The 21,863-nt window shown below is 32.8% G+C and overlaps 1 protein-coding gene across 2 annotated transcripts; it reads left to right on the plus strand.

Moving 5' to 3' along the window:
• Positions 1-106: 106 nt before the first annotated feature.
• LOC127701673 (uncharacterized) lies at positions 107-21,623 on the plus strand. Of its 2 annotated transcripts, XM_052205669.1 has the most exons (5): positions 107-778; positions 8,229-8,363; positions 13,307-13,442; positions 14,806-15,012; positions 18,826-21,623. In XM_052205669.1, exons 1-5 carry the CDS (start codon positions 213-215, stop codon positions 19,045-19,047), a joined length of 1,266 nt encoding a protein of 421 aa, XP_052061629.1. In that variant the 5' UTR covers positions 107-212; the 3' UTR covers positions 19,048-21,623. The 2 variants fall into 2 exon arrangements, with proteins under 2 accessions (XP_052061629.1, XP_052061630.1); XM_052205670.1 differs by lacking the exons at positions 107-778; positions 8,229-8,363 and having other exon boundaries at positions 12,231-13,442.
• The last annotated feature ends 240 nt before the right edge of the window (positions 21,624-21,863 follow it).

Consider the following 21,863-nt stretch of genomic DNA (forward strand, 5'->3'; position numbering starts at 1 on the left):
TAATTAGCATTTTCATATCCGTCAGGACTTTGTCAGGACATTGTCAGGACATTAGTGTAACCCGGACAGCGTACATGAATTTAGCAGCACTTTCATTGTCAAGACAGTTTCCGGTAACGTAAAAACTGCTATAAAGAAACAGTTTTTTGTTCCATGTACGGTCATCGTCAACTGGATTTCTGATTCAGTGATTGAGGCTCCTAAAATAAAAGATGACAGAAAATGTGTCTTCTACGTGTTCAGCATCTTCGTCCAAGAAAAGAAAGTCCAGCAGCTTGTTTGAAGAATCTGAAAATTCTTCTAGTCCACAATCTTATCCTAATGTAGTTGAAAGTTCTAGTCCTCGATCGGACTCTTCAGATCAAACTACATCGTCAGAAGATCAGACAAAAATTACTTCTTCTCCAACGGAAATTGATGACTGTACTTCAAAATGGAACAAAAATACTTTAAATAAAATAGGCATAGAATCCGTTACGACAAAAGCTTTTGATCCAATGGATTTAATTTCATTTGCTTTCAATTTGAAAGATCCAAAAGTTTTGCAACGTGTTGATCGATGTAAGAAAGTGATTGAAAACCATGAAATTTTCGGAACTGAACACAAAAGACATCCATATAATGTTTTGGACATTGATGATATTGAAAACATTGAATCTTCTTCAGCCTTTGAAATGATGGCAGTAGAATACAAAAGTAGATGGCATCATGATGTTGGTATATGGAATGTACAGCCTCCTGATATAAATGATAAGCTAGACATTAGATTATTCCAGAAGTAATTTATATGTATTATATATATATATATATTGTTTAAAACAAACATGACACAAGGTCCCAAAGTTCCAGTAACAGAAAAGTTTATATGTTGCATTCTTTCATCTCAGTACACGTATTATTCTTATAATTACTTTTGGGATCCTAAAGCAAATTTTCTAAGTTGGTGCCAAAAGAATCCCTGGACAGTTATATATATTCTAACACCTCAATCCAACTTGCATTTTGCACTATAACAGCAACATTCTGTTCACCTTAAGGGAACCCGGGTCCGTTCGCCATTGTTCATTGTTTCAAAATAAAGTGAGATTCGGACATCATTTTTTTGTGTTAAATAAATCTTAATCATGGTTTGGTTTACTTAGTGTATTGCTATAAAAAAAAATCATTTTTAGCTCACCTGACCTGAAAGGTCAAGTGAGCTTTTCTCATCACTTTGCGTCCGTTGTCTGTCGTCCGTAAACTTTTACAAAAATCTTCTCCTCTGAAACTACTGGGCCAAATTTGACCAAACTAGGCCACAATCATCATTGGGGTATCTAGTTTAAAAAATGTGTCCGGTGACCCGGCCAACCAACCAAGATGGCCGCCATGGCTAAATATAGAACATAGGGGTAAAATGTAGATTTTGGCTTATATCTCTGAAACCAAAGCATTTAGAGCAAATCTGACAGGGGTAAAATTGTTTATCAGGTCAAGATCTATCTGCCCTGAAATTTTCAGATGAATCTGACAACCCGTTGTTGGGTTGCTGCCCATGAATTGGTAATTTTAAGGAAATTTTGCCGTTTTTGGTTATTATCTTGAATATTATTATAGATAGAGATAAACTGTAAACAGCAATAATGTTCAGCAAAGTAAGATCTACAAATAAGTCAACTTGACCAAAATGGTCAGTTGACCTCTTAAGGAGTTATTGCCCTTTATATTCAATTTTTAACCATTTTTCATAAATTTTTGTAACCTTTTACAAAAATCTTCTCCTCTGAAACTACTAAGACAAACTTAAACAAACTTGTCCACAATCATCATTAGGGTGTCTAGTTTAAAAAATGTGTCCGATGACCCCAACCGCGAACCAAGATGGCCGACATGGCTAAAAAATAGTATATAGGGTAAAATGCAGTTTTTGGCTCATATTTCTGAAACCAAAGCATTTAGAGCAAATCTGACAGAATAAAATTGTTCATTAGGTCAAGATCTATCTGCCCTGAAATTTTCAGACCAATCAGGCAACACGTTGTTGGGTTGCTGCCCCTGAATTGGTAATTTTAAGAAAATTTTGAAGCTTTTGGTTAATATCTTGAATATTATTATAGATAGAGATAAACTGTACACAGCAATAATGTACAGCAAAGTAAGATCTACAAATAAGTCAACATCACCAAAATTGTCAATTGACCCCTTAAGGAGTTATTGCCCTTTATAGTCAATTTTTTACAATTTTCATAGATTTTATAAATTTTTGTAAATTTTTACAAAATATTTTCCACTGTAACTACTGGGCCAAGTTCATTATAGATAGAAATAATTGTAAGCAGCAAGAATGTTCAGTAAAGTAAGATCTACAAACACATCACCATCACCAAAACACAATTTTGTCATGAATCCATCTGTGTCCTTTGTTTAATATGCACATATACCAAGGTGAGCAACACAGGCTCTTTAGAGCCTCTAGTTTCTAAATAAAGTGAGATTCTGACATCGTTTGTTTTTATTTTGTGTTGAATAAATCTTAATCATCTTTTGGTTAGTGTATTGCTATAAATTTATGTTTTCATTGTTTCAAAATAAAGTTAGATTCTCACAGTTTTTGGAAAATGACGCTATCAGCGGCATGTTTCCGATACCATTGACCAGACCTAACGGAAGTTGATTATGCCTCCGCCTACCGCACTCGGTTTCATATTTACTATTTTACATACTAACTGGAATCTGCTTGTATTACGCTACACTCGAACAAAGTCTTTGTTAAAGTGTTGTAGTCGGACGGGAACCAGTTTACATACGTTATTTTATTTACCAAAAAGATATCTTGACCTGTCCATATGTTTTTTGTTATTAAATGGTATTTGGAGCTATCCCTTTGTTATATTTTTCATATTTATTCGAGCTTTCACTTTTCTGCACATGTCTTACAATCGTAAACAATCGGTATGTATACATGATAAATAGATCCGTTTTGTTATGGTGTTGGACTTTTTACCCTCCAATGATCAGCAATCGCTAGACAAAATAGTTCTCCTAAATAATGTCAGCCTTTCATGCCTTTTCAACTTTACAATCATTAAAAAAATAATAATCGGAATCATTTTGATATCCATTGGATAGAAACTGGTCTTTATCAAGATTTACGAAGATTTTAATAATCGGAAATTAGTAATACGGTTATACCCACGCGGTGCGTATGAATCTTTGTTCACAAAGTTATAGCAGCAGAGTCTGTAACTGTATCATTATTAATTAACTACACTGTTATTGTACTTAAAATGATGGAAACTGCATATGCAATATAAGATGTCAACTCGGCCAATACAGATTTTTTTTCCGTATTGGCCGAGTTCTGATCCGGCCAAAACAGGATTTCGGAACGTCTCTAGTTTTTAGATCGTAAGTCACGATAAACTCAAACTGAAAGTAAACAGTTGTTTGTACGACGCAGTTTTTATTTACTCACCATAAACAAGCTGAAACGTTCAGTATGGCATATATTTTAGGTTAAAGACGGTCCCATTCATTTGAAAAGCATTTTGAAAGTAGACGATGGAAATATTTCAGGTTTAGGGAACGAGTAAATTATCACAAAGTTCATTTCTTGACGACCTCATAATTTCATCATGTCGATTTTTACTGTTCACTTTCGCTTCTCATGTTTTGTAAACGGTCTTTTATTTTTAAGCCCGAACCAGGCATATGCATTCTGTAATTGCGCAAATCTTCGTTCTTTGGTCAATTGGCTTATGGATAGTTGTATCAATTTCAACTCTTACATTATTTTTTTTTAAAATATATTTGCATTACACCAGGAACATATATATAACAGATATACTGTTCCCAGATTACACATGCAATGGCAGTACCTTTCCAATTACTATTTATGTGTTGTGTCTAAATTAAAGTTGTAACACTTTATAGTGACTGGAAAGGGTAGAAAAATTCATCAGATGAGAAAAGGCTGAAGATGCATGGAAACGGCACCAAATCATAAGATATTGCATCTTATAAAAAGAAACTGAGATTTGGATAGTTCCACTTCAAGGTAAAAATGTTTATCTCTTGTGAAATGAAATAAAAAAATATTGTAACACTGTAGTTAATTAATAAAGATACTATTACATGTATTTCTGTATTGGCCTTATTGTTGGTCCTCGGCCAGCAGTATTGGCCTTGGGCTTCGCCTCAGACCAATACACCAAGACATGGACCAATAACAAGGACACTACAGAAATACTTACGCAATAATATTATAGAATGACAGTATGGTTCAATAGCGGGAATCAGCCCCTCAACTACTTTAACATAAATATTAACTTCTGGCTTCAACTCCTTGTTCGCCTTGTCTGGAGATCTTGTTGTAGTTCCAGTTAGGCAAGCATTTTAGAGACGTATCCCGTCCATCCTCTCTTGACTTGTAATTTCTGGTGATAGATTTTGCCGCTTGACGTTGTATCTTTTCAAGCTTGGTTTTTTTTTTTTGTTACCGTGTAGGGGTCCCATACTATGGCTCCATATTAAATTGTAAGATCCATTCCTAAAGGTCTAGATCATTGTTCTAATCTGACACAAATTTCAATAACTGGAATGCTACCCGAGTTGAATATATGGTGACCTACTAGAACAGCATTATCACTATTGGAATTGTGTTTAATACCATGATTGTTCAATGTCTTTAACTTAAATGGAGACAGACATTTGACCTGAAAGGTGGTGTGGGAGTGCAAAATCAAAAACTAACTGACTATGATATATGGTTAAAGAATGAATATCAATTACATGGGTCAACATGGTCAAGGGCAGAGTTGTTATGAAATAACAATATGGCAGAGAAGTGGTTTCAAGTTTCATATAAAGCGACCTGACTGACATGAAATAAAAAATCAAAGAAGTATCCCTATTTGTCTAATCTTCAAGGTGAAATAAAACTAGTAAAACAATATTATACTATTGTCTAAAGCTACAGAAATATAATTTGCTTCAAGTAACAGAAATAACTAGGTCACTAGTAACTTATTTAATGAGTATGTGGGGTATAAGAGCTTGATAACAACAGGCTCTTCATAATCATTTGGTTTGAAAAGGATACTAGTAGTCTATATTCTTGATTTAGAAAAATGTAATTGCAAGACAAAAATCACATTACTTAGAATACTTTAGATCATTCAGGTAGTCTTTATTTATATGTACAAAAGAACAGCCAGTAGTCATTGGATATTGTAGATCATTCAAATAGTCTTGACCTATTTATTAGTACAAAAGAACAGCCAGTAGTCATTGGATATTGTAGATCATTGTGGTAGTCTTGACCTATTTATTTATAGAAAAAAACAGCCAGTAGTCATTGGATACTGTCGATCATTCAGGTAGTCTTGACCTATACATTTGTACTAAAAAAACAGCCAGTTGTCATCTTCACATAACACACACATATACGAATATCAATTATATGCTTATGAGACATGTTGGAATGTTAAACTAATTACGGTATGTGAAAATCAAGACTTGCATAAAAAATATCACAATATTAGAGACAGTGGCGTCATTTTTCCTCAGAGCTTTCAGCTCTTTGATTTTTTGTGCTGAATAAATCTTAAATTATGTTTTGGTTAGTGCAGTGATATAATTTTTTTTTCATTGTTTCAAAATAAAGTGAGATCAAAGGGGCCAATTATCTTTCGTGCTTTCCTTTTAAAATCTTCAATGTTTTACTCATACCAAGCTAAATACATGCAGTATTTAAAAGCAAGTTATAACAACAATCATGATTTTCAAACACACAACAATAATACCAAAATTTAGCTGTGTATAAATACCAATTAGCAGTAATCATACATTTGTACATACAATGTACATGTAATTAACATTTAATAATTAATCATCAAATTGATAAAAAAAAAAACAAAAAAACATTCATATAATAATTCCCCAATTTTTATACAGGAAAATATATTTTTTTTGGTATATACATATAAAAAAATATCTAATAATTCAACTTGAATTTGAATAAAAATTGGGTGCGAATGTGTAGGGTGCGAACGGACCTAGGGGGCGAACGGACCTGATACCACCTTTAGGTAGTAAGCACGTTTTCCAGAGTCCCATTTTCTTTTCAGAATCAATAAATCATACTACTATTTGGGAATCTTTGACAGTTTGATACTTGATCCTAGATTTTGCAACACTTGAACTATTGGTGTTATACAATCAATTTTCTTTTGTGGAGTCTAACATTTTCTCTTGATGTCAAAATTTTGCAGAAATGGCTGATACATTTTTTTAGTGTAGATCAAAATTGTAAAATGACTTTTTTGTCCTACATGTGCATGATGTGTACAGTCTAAATACAACAAATGTATGGTGTACCTCAGCTTAAATCTGAACGTCTGGCTCCTCTCTGTCAACAGTTTGTCAGCTAAATAATACCCAGTAAAGATATACATACATGTATATAATAAATGTAAAACTTTTCTTCTTAAATTGTCAAAATATCATGAATGTATAGGGAAACTCCCCCTTAAGTCAGTGGCTTTTTAGTGGGGAGTTTTCCTATAGTAAATCAAGAGAATTATTTCAAAGATAGGAAAACAATTCGTTAAGACTTCTAGATTTTTGTCTCGCCTTGACAGAGTCAAAAAGCGAGACATAGGTATGCTGTTTCCGGCGGCGGCATCAACAATGTATTAGTTTGTGATTAGGTCTAGTTCATAATGAACCACTAGTGGTAGGTCAATGATATTTGGTATGCAGTTGTATTAGCATTGGCACATCTCATTACCATGGAGATTATTTGGCCCTGCTCCCTCAGTCAAGGTCTATTGACTTTGAAACTTTGCTTAGTTTACATGTATTAGTTTGTGATAAGGTCAGTTTATGGGGAACCACTAGTGGTAGGTCAATGATATGTGGCATGCAGTTGTATTAACATTGGAACATCTCATTACCATGGAGATTATTTAGCCCTGCCCCCTCAGTCAAGGTCTATTGACTTTGAAACTTTGCTTACATGTAGTTTACATGTATAAGTTTGTGATTAGGTCAGTTTATGGGGAACCACTAGTGGTAGGTCAATGATATTTGGTATGCAGTTGTATAAGCATTGGCATATCTCATTTCCATGGAGATTATTTGGCCCACCCCCTCATTCATGGTCTATTGACTTTGAAACTTTTGCTTAGTTTTCATGTATTAGTTTGTGATTAGGTCAGTTTAAGGGTAACTGTTAGTGGTAGGTCAATGATAATTGGTATGCAGTTGTATAAGCATTAGCACATCTCATTTCCATGGAGAATATTTGGTCCTTACCCCTCAGTCATGGTCTATTGACTTTGAAACTTTTGCTTAGTTTACATGTATTGGTTTGTGATTAGGTCAGTTCAAGATGAACCACTAATGTTAAGTCAATGATATTCGGTAAGTTTCATTTCCATGGAGATTATATAACCCCACCCCCTAATTATGGTTCATTGACTTTGAAACTTTGACATAGTTTACAAGTTAATGTTTGTGTTCAGGTTTGTTTAAAGGGAACGACTTATGAAAAGTCAATGGTATTTGATTTGCAGTTGTATTAGCATTGGCACATCTCATTTCCATGGTGATTGTTTAGCCCTGTACCTACAGTCATGGTTCATTAACGGTACAACATAAGAACAAACTATAAAAATCAGTTGAAAAAAGCTCAACTCATCAGATGGATACAAATAGAAATACATCTAACAAAAACACAGAGTGGACGTGGCTAGGTAATTGTACATCCCAACAACAAAAAGACACTTAAGTACAGATCTGAGAGTACTTGCAGTTAATGACTTGTTCAAAGCCAATAACAACTAATAAAAAAATGATGCATCTATGACTTAATTATCAATCAGTACACATCCAACATCCAATGGATTTAGTTTAAAGACGTCATAAACAGTAAGAGAAAAATATGACTTTGTGGCTAGTGCAAGCTATTCTATCCACTGAAAAATTGCAGATCTTTCCTAAAATCTGCAGTAATGTAACTAACAAATAAGCAATAGTGCTATAGCAAGTTGTTCTTGTCCACTATTACTGAAATGGTAAAGTAATATATGATTGAAATTATACACACAATTTCGCCAATCTTTCCATCAGTGATTTCAGATCACTTTGATTAAGAATAAATTGTCCCATTTTAATGTTGCATTCATGGTTGTAGGGATACTTTGCTATAGAATAAGACGCATTAACAATTTGTCATTATTTTTTAGGTTTCGAGTTCATGGGGAACTCTTTGTCCAGCAGTTGATAAATATGAGTATGATTAAGACAACCCAGAACTTGACAGAAGCAATGTATCAGAGTTTGTTTCAAGAATTTGCTGCACAGTTTGGATTAATGAGTTTGTAAGTGCATATTAATACAGCTTAAAAGAAATGGATTTAGGTGTAATCTTGTATCTTACATTGTATCTGGTTTGAAAGGCCATATGAGCTAATGCTGTCACCTGGCAGCCATTGTTGTAGTCATGGTAGTCAAATCCTCTTTGATCTGTAAACATTTAACATATTCATCTTCCCTGAAACCACTTAGCAGGAATTATACAAAATGTATGTGGAATGCTATCTCATGTGTCTCACATGATTATTATGTTGTTTCTAATCAAACAGAAATAAATGGGCCGCCAGAGGCAATCTTTTTAATGAATGTAAGCTAGGATTGAATGAATAAGATCACAGAACAGCCTTAGTTCAATATTGGCTTTCCAGATGTGTTCGTTTTTACTTGACTTAAACGGTAAACATTTTGAGGAAAACATTTATAAATAATATGAAAAACTCTTTTAACTTTGTGAATATTTTTGTATGGAGAAATGTGCATTTCAATATGACTAATCATTTCTTGTTTTGTTGTGCAATTCTAATTACATGAATTACTATCCAGTGGCGTTGTTGTTATGTAAACTATTGGTATAAAAATTAAAGCTTTATATTTCAGAAGGTAGAAGACCTGGATGCTTCATACCATGTATGGATATACCTTATGTTGTGAAGTTTCCTTCTGTCATATATTTATTGTCCTTGACCTCATTTTCATGGTTCAGTGATTACTTGGAAAAAAAATTATATTTTTATTGTCATGTGAATTTCTCACTTATTATGAGTAATACGATAACTATATTTGGTAAATATGGGCTCCTTGCAACAATTACATGTCAGTCAGACAGAGTTCACACGACCTTAACCTCATTCCATGGATCAGTACTCAAGGTTGAAGTTATGTGATTAGGTCCATTTTTCAGATACTAAAAACAGTAGATCAACCATATGTGGTGTGTGGAATGATTGTAAGGAGTACATGTCAGTCTGGCAGGATTATCTTACCTTGACCTCATTGTCGTGATACATTGGTCAATGTAAAGTTTTTGTGTTTTGATTTGTTTTTTCAAGTACTATCAGCAGTAGGTCAACTATATTTGGTATATGGAATCATTATAAGGTGTTAATGTCTGTCTGGCAGGTAAAATCTGACCTTGACCTCACTTTTATGGTTCATTTGTCAACAGTGGGTTGTGTGTTCAGGGTTTTTTCTGGGTATTTTGGGAAAAAGGACCCTGGCCAGTTTTGGGAATTTTTTCACGGGCTTTTCAGTGAAATTGGGAAAACAGCAAATATACCAGATTTGAGTTTTAGTGTGTTTAGTTCATTAAAAGTTTATCTTTTATTGTGAAAATAAAGTAAGAAACTTCCAGATTTTTACTGGCCCTTCAAAATTGAGAAGAAATTACCTCTTGGAATTGAAGTAATATGTTTACACTAGCTATAAAAACATCTACATGTAATATCAACATTTATTAATGATAAAGAAAATTACTGTCACATTTTATTGGATTTTGACATGAAAATTTGTGAACTTAAAGTATTTTTGAATTTCTGTATAAAATATTTCCTGCTTTATCTTTCTTTTCCATATATCTTTTAGTTTTCAATTCTAGAGTTTATATTTCATCATCATAGATGTATTTTGTCACCTGCCTGGAACTATTATTTTTTTATTGTATTTGATTGGTAATTGTCTTCATTTCCTGTTTATGGCATCCATTGTTTTTATACGACCGCAAAAAAATTTTGTGGTCGTATATTGGTATGACGTTGGCGTCGTCGTCGTCCGAAGACACATTGGTTTTCGCACTCTAACTTTAGTTTAAGTGAATGGATCTTTTTGAAATTTGACCATAAGGTTAAATACCACAAAAGGAAGGTTGGGATTGATTTTGGGGGTTATGGTACCAACAGTTAAGGAATAAGGGGCCAAAAAGGGGCCAAAATAAGCATTTTCTAGTTTCCAGACAATAACTGTAGAACGGTGTATGGATCTCTCTGAAATTATACTACAAGTTTCCATACCACAAAGGGATGGTTAGGATTTGCTTTGGGGGGTTATGGCTCAAACCGTTTAGGAATTAGGGGCAAAAAAGGGGGAAAAACAAGGTTGTCCTGGTTAATGGACAAATACTTTAGTACAAAACATAATTTAAAGCAGTGTAAGGGAGATAAATCAAATACATCATTGAAATTATCTCCCTTACACTGCTTTTAAATTATGTATAAAGTAATGGTTAATGAACAATAAAGATAATTTAAAACAGTGTAAGGGAAGTAATCCAAATACAACGTTTTGGTTACTTCCCTTACACTGTTTTTAAATTATGTTTAAAGAATTGCATATTTATAAAGGAAGACCAGTAAAAATATCTGCAAATGTTGCATCTTTTTTTTTTACAAAAAAATCCATATGAAAGATTTGACACTATATTTTTAATTCTATTATAAAATAGATTAAGTTAGCACTATGGTAAATTTAAATGGGTAATTATGGTTGCCAACTCCATTGGAAATTTGAATTGAGATTATGAACATATCTTGAGGAAAAGAATTTTTTGGGGGAAAAAAGGGGGGGGGGGATAAAAAGAAATTGTGGGGGGTCAATTTTTTCTCATTTCAGATTTCAAAAATTAAAAAGAATTATTCTTCAAATATTTTTTTTTTTTCAAATTTCAAATAATGAAAAATTTCAAGAAGTAATCTTTAATTGCACAGTATGGCGCATTAGATTTGTAAAATCTCTGATCACATTTATTTATTTGTTATGCTGAATCTAACAGTGTATTTAGATTTTAAATTTTGGGTCCAGTTTTCAAATTGGTCTACATTAAGGTCCAAAGGGTCCAAAATTAAACTTTGTTTGATTTTAGCAAAAATTGAATATATGAGGTTCTTTGATATGCTGAATCTAAACATGTATTTAGATTTTTGATTTTTGGCCCAGTTTTCAAGTTGGTCCAAATTGGGGTCCAAAATTAAACTTTGTTTGATTTCAACAAAAATTGAATATATGGGGTTCTTTGATATGCTGAATCTAACCATGTATTTAGATTTTTTATTTGTGGACCCCGTTATCAAATTGGTTCATATTGAGGTCAAAAGGGTCCAAAATTAAACTTTGTTTGATTTCATCTAAAATTGAATTATTGGGGTTCTTTGATATTCCAAATCTAACCGTGTATTTAGATTTTTAATTTTGGGTCCTGTTTTTTAAATTGGTCTACATTAAGGTCCAAAGGGTCCAAAATTAAACTTAGTTTGATTTTAACAAAAATTGAATTCTTGGGGTTCTTTGATATGCTGAATCTAAACATGTGTTTAGATTTTTGATTATGGGCCCAGTTTTCAAGTTGGTCTAAGATAGGGACCAGTATTAAAACTTTGTTTGATTTCAACAAAAATTGAATATATGGGGTTCTTTGATATGCTGAATCTAAACATGTATTTAGATTTTTGATTATGGGCCCAGTTTTCAAGTTGGTCCAAATTGGGGTCCAAAATTAAACTTTGTTTGATTTTAACAAAAATTGAATATATGGGGTTCTTTGATATGCTGAATCTAACCATGTATTTTGATTTTGGACATTGGACCATAATAGGTAAATTAAAAAAATTCAAGTTCTTAGACCACATTCTTTCTGTGTCAGAAACCTATGCTGTGTCAAATATTTAATAACTGTATCAAGCTTGAATGTTGTGTCCATACTTGCCCCAACTGTTCAGGGTTCGACCTCTGCGGTCGTATCAAGCTGCGCCCCAGCGAAGCATTTTATTCAGTGTTGTATTTGTCAGTCAGATACCATTTTACTCGGATTTACTCATTACTTGTTGGCAATTTTTGGCATGAAGCTAGCGGTTGAACAAAATGAACATCGCTATCATGAATAATAAAGATGAAAATAAATTTTGCGATCGTTTGGGAATTTTACTCCCAAAATTGGGAAAAATGTAGGATAATTGCCATTGGGAATGGGTCGAATACCGGACCCTGTGGAATGCTAGAAAAATTCATGGTGTTTTGGTCTGTTTTTCAATTACCATAAGCAATAGCTATAGGTCAACTATATTTGGTGTATGAAATAATTGTTAGGTGTACATGTCTGTCTGACAGGACTTATCTAACATTGACCTCATGTGATACAACCTTTATCTTTAAGAATTTTAACATAAAATCAGTGGTCAGTAAAGCAGGCGAGACATTTCAGGGTGTGTACTCTTGTCTTTAGTATTATCAGTTTTATTGCCTGTAACATTCAAATCCCATCAAGGACTGCAAAAGGGAAGTAAAAAAACAATCTGTTCAAACCTAAAATATAAGGTATAAACATGGGGAAATGTTCCTTATAATTAATTTTGTTGAGTTATTTCAATAATATTTATAAAATTGAACCAATTAACAGCCCATTTCATTCAAGAAGTGAGGAAGTAGAAAGAAAAATGCAGAAATTCCTTCCTTGTGCTATATGACAGCAGTGGTGCATGATCATATCACACAGAGTCAGACCTCAAACAAAATGATAAGGATCAGTTAAGCAGTGTGATACTGGTACATGCATTCCGAAATACTACGTTTTATTTGCTGCTGTAAAATTTTGAGGTTTTGATGAATAAGGAATATGAAAAAAAATGTACCATGATAGTGTTTTTTATTTCACTAGATTAGAAACTGCTTACTGATGACTTTGGAAGATACTAACTCCTTAAAATGGATTGTCAGAAAAACACCAATGCATGTTCATGTACCTGTAAATCTGTGACCTAGCTCTGCATGAAAAAGAAATAAAAAAAAAAAAAAAAATTTATTTATAAATTGAAGGAACTGCATTATGTGAGTAGGGACACATTTCAAAGATCAAATCTCGATTTTAAATATTTTAAGATTTTGAAAGAATCCCGATACACATGTAATATCTGATTTTTTATACCATCTTTTTGATGTGTAAAGAAATTTTAATATTTTATAGGAGTGTTCCTGTTATTGGTAAAGCACAGGTTGATATAGGAGATAAAGCTGTTTCATCTATACCTGATATTGTCTTTCCAGATATTACCAATTCAGACATACATCATTCTAATTTAAAGATATTAGCAGTTTGTGAGGTATATGTTAACTATAGAACTGCAATGGAACTCATTGCAATATGCTTAAAAATGGCTGAATTTGCTGTTTCCCTCAAACACAGATCAAGATCAAATTAGGGTGCCGTCACTTTACTGTTCTCAAGTTCTCCCTTAAGCTTTAAAAACGGGTAAATTGCTGAATTTGCTGTTTCCTCCCTCCAACTTTAATTTGCCTGAACAAATGTTTTCAAAGTTACACACAATGCCATCAAACACAGATCAAGTTTGAATTTGGGTAGCGTCTCTTTCACCTTTCTTGAGTTATGTCCTTTTATGAATGGAAGAAAATGCTAAATTTGCCGTTATTTTACAATTGGGGGCAACTGTTAACCATGGACACATTCTTCTTTTATTTCTTGAATGATTTACGTAGGGTTATTTTTCCCCTTGCACCTTTTATTAAAAGAACTGCATTTTTCCTTACCTTAGTGCATAGTATTTATTTTTGTGTGATCTGAAAACGATTGTAGCACATAAACTTACATAACGTTACATGAAATATATGTAACTATTCATTTGGGAACTCACACCCGCACTAGGAATGGGGACTATCTTGCACTTACTTTGTCCTTCCTGTCACTCATTCATCAAAAATAAATATTATTGTTAGCCATGTCTCATGAACTGCTGAGCAGAATGACTTCAAATTTGGTCAGCAGCTTGAAAGTGACTAATTGTTATATGTGATCACCTTTGGATCTCTCAAAAACCTTCTTTCTGTTTCCACTACTTTACATTGCGAGTATGCTTAGCATAATAACCCATTCAACTATTTGTAAGAGTAGTTTAATGAATTGATATAGTAATATGACAGTTCTTAACCAAAACATGACTAAAGTTTGAAATTTGAAATTGTCCTCACCAGAGAACATAAATTTAAATCCATGTAATAAATATTTATTGCACCGCGGGTAAATTATGACATTGTGATTGGTTTGACGCCGTCACGTGGTGACCCCCTATGGATATGGGGTTAGACACAAACCAGCTTGTTGTAAATACAGCGGGAACGTAACATATTTCATGTATTATAGTGTAAAGTCTTTGTGACGCTACACTTGTTTACTTGGGCATTCTAGATTGATTACAATTTATAACATGTAGAACATTTTCTTCAAGTATTCTCTTCACAACTAGCCCATGCTTGAAGAACCTCTTCAACAGGCCATTATAATCTATGCAAATTTTTTGAAAAAGCAGCATCTGGTCTGTAGCTACAAAATATATCATGAAGACTGAATATTGAAATTTTTCTTGCTGTATGCTTCATGTGTAAGAGGTAAGGGATCACAGCTGAGGAACACAATCTTAAAACAACCTTTTTATTTGATTGTTTTTCTAGGTTAAGAAAGAATTTAAAGCAAAGGAAGACTTGGTTATTTCCTTACAGTATAGTACAAGGTCAGGGAAAAAGAAAGTAATAGGTAAAGAGCAAGTTATATGGCACCTTGATGATAGATTACAGGGTCAGCATGGAGGAGAGCTATTATTGCATTACCCTTTATCACAGAAGAATGGTCTATTAGGTATCATTGTACAGAAGACACATGTAAGCATTGATCTTTTATTAGTCCCCTACCGACGAAGTCGAAGGGGACTTTAGGTGTGCACTCAGTCCGTCTGTCTGTCTTTCTGTCTGCTTGTCTGTCTGTCTATCTGTCTGTCAATCCGTCAGTCCAGCAAATCAGTGTTCCACACCTTTTTATACGACCGCAAAAGATTTGTCAAATATTTAATTACAATCCAAATTCAGACCTGTATTAAGAGCGAATATTGTGTCAATTTTTGCCCCAACTGTTCAGGGTTGGACCTCTGCGGTCGTATCCAGCTGCGCTCGGCAAAGCAATTTATTTCTTCATGCTTGAAGATATTGATTTAATATTTGGTGTATTGTTTAATCATGACAAGTAACAGATCAATTTGGAATTTGTTCCGGTCTGATGATTTTGTGCAGAGTTATGGTCCTTTGACTCAGAAAATTCACTAAAATAATCAGTTTTTCACACTTTTTTTTGTCATTCTTGAAGATATTGATTTGATAACTGGTATGTAGTTTTATCATGACAAGTTACAGTTCAAGTTTGAATTTTGTTCCCGTCTGATGATTTTGTGCAGAGTTATGGTTCTTGGACTTAGAAAATTCACTCAAATAATCAGTTTTCCGCACTTTTTTCCGGCATGCTTGAAGATATTGACTTGATATTTGACGTATTGTTTTATCAAAACAAGTAACAGATCAAGTTTGATTTTTGTTCAGGTCTGATGATTTTGTGCAGAGTTTTGGTCCTTGGACTTAGAAAATTCACTTAAATAATCAGTTTTCAACACTTTTTTTCATCCTGCTTGAAGATATTGACTTGATATTTGTTATATAGTTTACACCATGACAAGTTATAGATCAAGTTAGAATTTTGTTCCAATGCAATGAATTTGTAACCGGTAGGGGACTATGTATTGCCATGCAATACTCACAGAATGCTTGTTTATTATCTAATGACAAAGCTTGATTGATTGATTGTTGATTGCTTTACATCCAGTGCCAAATATTTCATGCATGTTGAGGACAAGACAAATTTACAATTAATACAATCAGTAGGTCCTGTAATAGGGGGTTGACCAGAATGAATTTGGGTGAGGGATTTTAAATGCCTCTGGAAATCTAGGGTAAATTGGATAGGGACAGAAATTTTGCCTTGCAACAGGCCACCTGTAGACCCCCAAAAAGTTGTAGCAAGGGTTCTTAAAACGCAAAGAGAGCAGAAACATCTTTCCATGAGTCATCAGATTTAATGTCCCCATTTTGACTAAACATGACTAAATTTCCATGAATTTATACATCCTGCACAGTTCAATTTTAGTCTGAATTGACCACAGCTAATACCATACCCTTGTATTGCTTCATTGAACAGACATTTTCTTACACAATTCATTACACAACTGTACATGCAATTCTTGACCTGAATAGCATGTTAGTTGTTTGACATTTTGTACATGTACAGAATAGCAACACTTAAGAAAACTGCATCTTTTATTGGTCGACATGTTTCACCAATTAGATCGGCGTCTTCAGGACAAAGTATAAAAAATTAGAACCCCTGAAGTACAAAAAAATGGTATCTAGTATGTGATGTCATAATTATCTATTGTTGACGTTGCTATAGGATACTATATGTAATTATGTAATGTTGAACAGAATATGAATCAAAAATAGTACAATGCAAATTAAGTTACTAAATTCAGAGTTAATCTATTATTGTTGTAATCTTCTTTATCTTAAAAAAAATGTTGTAAACTGTTCTGATAGTAAGTGGCCAGAGGTACTACTTCCAATCATGTCTGGAATGCCGTTAAGTAGTTCACCGTTGCAAAATTTCTTGCAATGTAGGTTTAACTGGAAATCATGTTGGGATGGATTTATGTTGTTTGCATCTTAATTCTTTAAAGTTCAATTTCGGTAGGTTCTAAATACTCCTGGAAATCTATCTTGGCTTTGTTGTGTCATCTCCATTTGCTCCTGAAAGATCCTTTGTATGGTTTCACACGTAAACAATTTTACATTCAATTTTCTGATGGCACGGAACGATGGTACATATACATCTTGATTTATTTGCAGCCCTGTTGTAAGTATGTTATCTCATAAAACATGTTTAACCCCACCGCATTTTTGTGCCTGTCCCAAGTCAGGATCCTCTGGCCTTTGTTAGCCTTGTATGATTTTTAATTTTAGTTCAATTATATGTTTTTGAGTTTAGTATGACGTCCATTTTCACTGAACTAGTACACATTTTTGTTAAGGGGCCAGCTGAAGCCCTTCTCTTGGTGCGGGATTTTCTCGCTGAGTTGAAAACCCATTGGTGGCCTTTGGCTGTTTTTTGCTATTTGCTCGGGTTGTTGTCTCTTTGACACATTCCCCATTTCCATTCTCAATTTTATATATCGAAAAATGCATGGTATAATTGGTTTTCATGGTGTAGTAAAATAGTACTATGAAGTTAAAAGGTAACTATATTTAATATATGTGCAAGGTGACCAGAGGTAACCAAAATCAATATTGACGTAAGGTGACCAGATGTTACCATCGTCAATATCTGTGTAAGATGACCAGAGGTAACCAAAGTCAAAATATGTGTAAGATGACAAAAAGTAACCAATGTCATTGGTTGCCTTTGGCTGTTTTTTGCTATTTGCTCGGGTTGTTGTCTTTTTGACACATTCCCCATTTCCATTCTCAATTTTATCCTCTGTTTGTTCTTCATACAATTTTCCTTTTGTTTGGTGGTTTTTCGGCAGTAATTGATGGTATCAGTTGATTTTTGGCTTCTTGGAATTCTTCGTTCTTGCTCAGTGTAGAGATGGCCATGGGGTCGGCGCTGTGTGGTATTGGCGGATCCAGGAATGCAGGGGTTCAGAATATCGAAAATAAATAAAGAGCTGCTGAACCAATGCCTCCTATGTTTTGTGCTGGTAGAGTTCCCTTGAGTTGATACCAGATGGTATGAAGGGTTGTCAAAAATTAAATACCACTAAAATGACAACAACACTTAAGTAAACTTTTTAGACCACTTTGCGGCTGTTTAAATTTCGCGATTTTCAAATTTACTTCATGTATTAAAATAAGATAAGATCAAAGTTTTACAAGTTTTCTAACGATTTATATTCGCGTTATTTTTCTATCCGGGAAAATAGATCGCTCGCAACAATTAGTTGGTTTACAGTAATTTACCTATAATTACGTTTGATCTACACTATATGAAATCATTCTGTTTATTATGTGTCAAAGGTGAATATTTAAGGATTTATAAGACGTCTGTTTTTTCAAAGAAAAGAGGAAAAATAAAATCTGCATGAAGTCATTTATTGAAATTACAATTACCGGTATAATTTGCGTTAAACAGTTAGCAAAATGACTTAACTCTAACTAGAGCATTTTCTGCAAGAAATGTATTTGTTTATTCCCAATTATATTATTATTTAACCGTACAATTTTTTTGAACATGTATATTTAAATACAGGAAATGTATTTTTTCCAATGAGAATGACACCAATTTTTGTCTCAAAAAATGATATACCTCTATTTGAAAATTCCCCTAAAGCATCAATCAACAATTAAATTTAGGATCAAGGTTTGCATAACAAGGAGAAACTTTTTTTAGATGAATCTATTTAGTAATTTCTTTTGTTTCAAAAACTTTTTTGGTTAAGTTTGATTATCTAATTTACTTTTATTTTTAACTTAAACTACTGTATAATATAAAGCATGAACAAATTGAGGTATCTGCAATTTTGTTCAGTTAAGATGTTTATGATTTATTTCAGATTTGTAAATTGAAGTTGCCATTCATTTTGATTTTTTTTTATGCAGGTAACATTTTCCTATTTCCAATGTAACACTGTACAGTTTGAAGAAATAATGACCGGGAACCAGTGTGTTAACAGTCCTGTTGTGTACTATAGCAGACCATATAATTACTTAAAGGCTGCAGATAGAAAAGAATTAATAACACCATTACTTACACTTGGATTTGTTCAGTTTTCTCCATGTTGCATCAGCAGAAAAGAACAGCAGATAGAGAATGTAGACTAAGCAGTATCTACCATATTTTAAGTTTGTTTTGATTGCTTTTATATTTTTGTATAAGTAGCTCAGTTTCTATAAACAGGGCCAGTTTCAATTGATATTTTCAAATACCATATTTGCAAGATATGATTCGTATTAATTTGTTGCTTTTAACCTGCTTCTATGTTCATCAATGCACATATATAGAGTGATTGATAACATTTAGGGTTGACTTGGGTATAGAAATATTGCAATCCATTGACTTTTCCCATCTAGCAGTAAAACCATTCTTAGAGTAAGGTGTCCTTTTGTGAGTAAACTAAAATCATACTTTCAGCTATTATTTATTAAAACCTTTGTTGAAATAAAGCTTATAGCTTAGGGCAATAAATATATTTGTTGTTTAAGGCTTAGGGTTTCCTGACTAACCCTAATTTTTTTTATGTTGATTTTGATATTTTGATGAATTTTTGTATTATTTTTGACAGGAAAAAGAGCAACATCAGACATGTATGAATTTTATCTTGCTCCCTAAACAGTATTTGTTTATATATGTAAATATTTATTTATTTATCCACCATGTTTTACCAATTTGAGTTATTTAAATCTGATATGAAATTAGCTTTCATATGAAATTGTAATTGTAAATGGTCTTCACAAAAGAAATTAATGTAAGCTGAAATTCACTTGATTTTAGCATTAATTAATTTTTTAATTGTTTCACATCAACTTATATAAATTTTTTAAGTTCATCAGTTGTACATACAGCCTTTTTGACAAAGTATTTGCACCTATCCTTCCTTTTAATCAGGTTTCGAATAAATTGTAAGTAATTGTCTAATTTCTTGAAAATAAAAGCAGGGCAAAAATGTCTAGAATAACAAGATTTATCTTCTTTCCATCCCTCCTCCATCCACCCCCCACCCCCCAAATTTTCAGTTGCCCGTAATTGACAATTTTTACCAATTTCTTGTGTCTTTTGCCTTAATCTTGAAAACTGTTTAAAAAATTTGCTTAATTAGGGTTTTGACTAAGATTTGACAGTTCTATTGAGCTTAAATCAAGTTTTTCTCTTACTTTGCTTTTTATAAAACAGTTGTATATCTGCTAATGTTTACCAGTAAGTCATTTAGGCTTTAACTAAATTTTGATATAATCTGAATTGCAATTTGTGCCTCCTATTTAATTTTATATGTGAAATAAGGAAGAATCTTGTCTGTAGGAGTACGTTGTGCATATCAATACACCATAAATCTTAATGCAACACTTAATTATTTTGCATATTAAATTGGTTAGAGATAAAATTGGTGTTGTTTTAAAAGTTTCAAAATATTCTGTTTTTATTTGGTGAACAAATTGCAACTACTTGTGTTTTGTTTTGAACACATTTTTTGTTAGATTAGATTGCATCACTAAAGAGACATTAGTTAATGCATATCTGGTGCAGTAAAAATGGAACCCTTAATGTTATGTTATTGCATTTTGACCATATTAAATAATTTTTGTTGATTTTAAAAGCATTTTACCTTAACCTTATTAGTAGATTTTTATTATTCTAGAAGGTTCATATACACATTTATTTATTAAATACATATTTGTTATCCAGATTATGCACATGTTTTGATAGTAAACATGTACAAATGGATTTGTTAATCATTACAATACATAATTTTAAGAAAGGCTACGGGTAAATTATTGTCAATAGCAGATAATTTGTATATAATGTTTTTTCTGTTGATTTAGAATACACACTGCTTGGCCTATAATTGTTTTGTGAGTATTTTGTAAATTATAAAGTTATTCATTATATTTGGAAGATATTTTGTTATGATTTAAAAAGTATGAACAAATTAGATTATTGATGTGCATGTTTCAGGATGAGTTTTATCTGTATCTATGATGAGTTTTTACTAAGACATAATATGATAAAATCCATTTAAGGGCACTAATATTGCATAAAAATATTAAATTTATCAGTTCATGTTATGTACATATTATTTATTTTTGTATGTGCTTGTCCAAAGTCATTAGCCTGTACTTCAGTGGTTAATTGTTTGTTACTGTATATCAATTTTTGTTTTTTCTGTTGTTTTACACATGAGTTAGGCTGTTCGTTGTCTTGTTTGAATTTTTGTTATGTTTTATCATGTCAGTTACTTTTTTGTCTCACCTGCAACAAAAGTCACAGCATGCAAGACATAGGGATAACAATGCAACTGCGTCGTAAACTATTTGTATAAAGCTTTTTATATCTGAAGGTAGAAGACCTGGATACATCATACCTTGTATGAAGATTCCATATGTTAAGAAGTTTCTGTCTGTCATATGTTCATTGTCCTTGACAATTGGTTGAATAAAAATAAAACTTTTTTTTTACCACAAAACTCAGATCAAGTACAAATTTGGGTAGCGTCACTTTTACCCTTCTTGAGTTGTGTCCCTTTATAACGTTATATGCAAGCGGGGGCATCATCTGTGTCCCATGGACACATTCCTCATTTATTTGTTATTGAATTTCTCACTCATTATATGAGTACTAGGATAACTATATTTGTTGTATGGGTTCCTTGCAAGGTCTACATGTTTGTCAGACGGGGTTCACCTGACCTTGATTTCATTTCATGGATCAGTGATCAAGGTTAAAGTTACATGATTAGGTCAAGTATATGTGGTGCATGGAATGATTTTAAGGGTACATGTCAGTCTGGCAGCTTTCACCTGACCTTGACCTTATTTTCTTGGTTCATTGGTCAATGTCAAGTGTTTTGGTCTGTTTTGAAGTAATTTAAGCAATATGTCAACTATATTTGGTGTATGGAATGATTGTAAGGTGCACAGGTCAT

The sequence above is a fragment of the Mytilus californianus genome, unplaced genomic scaffold, assembly GCF_021869535.1.
Source record: "Mytilus californianus isolate M0D057914Y unplaced genomic scaffold, xbMytCali1.0.p SCAF_5, whole genome shotgun sequence".
Classification (NCBI taxonomy): domain Eukaryota; kingdom Metazoa; phylum Mollusca; class Bivalvia; order Mytilida; family Mytilidae; genus Mytilus; species Mytilus californianus.

What these genes read in the sequence shown, in the direction of transcription:
- LOC127701673 (XM_052205669.1), top strand. Translation starts at nt 213, where the DNA reads ATGACAGAAAATGTGTCTTCTACGTGTTCAGCATCTTCGTCCAAGAAA. An exon ending in GACATTAGATTATTCCAGAA is followed by an intron (nt 779 to 8,228) that starts GTAATTTATATG and finishes ATTATTTTTTAG; the next exon opens with GTTTCGAGTTCATGGGGAAC. An exon ending in AGATATTAGCAGTTTGTGAG is followed by an intron (nt 13,443 to 14,805) that starts GTATATGTTAAC and finishes TTGTTTTTCTAG; the next exon opens with GTTAAGAAAGAATTTAAAGC.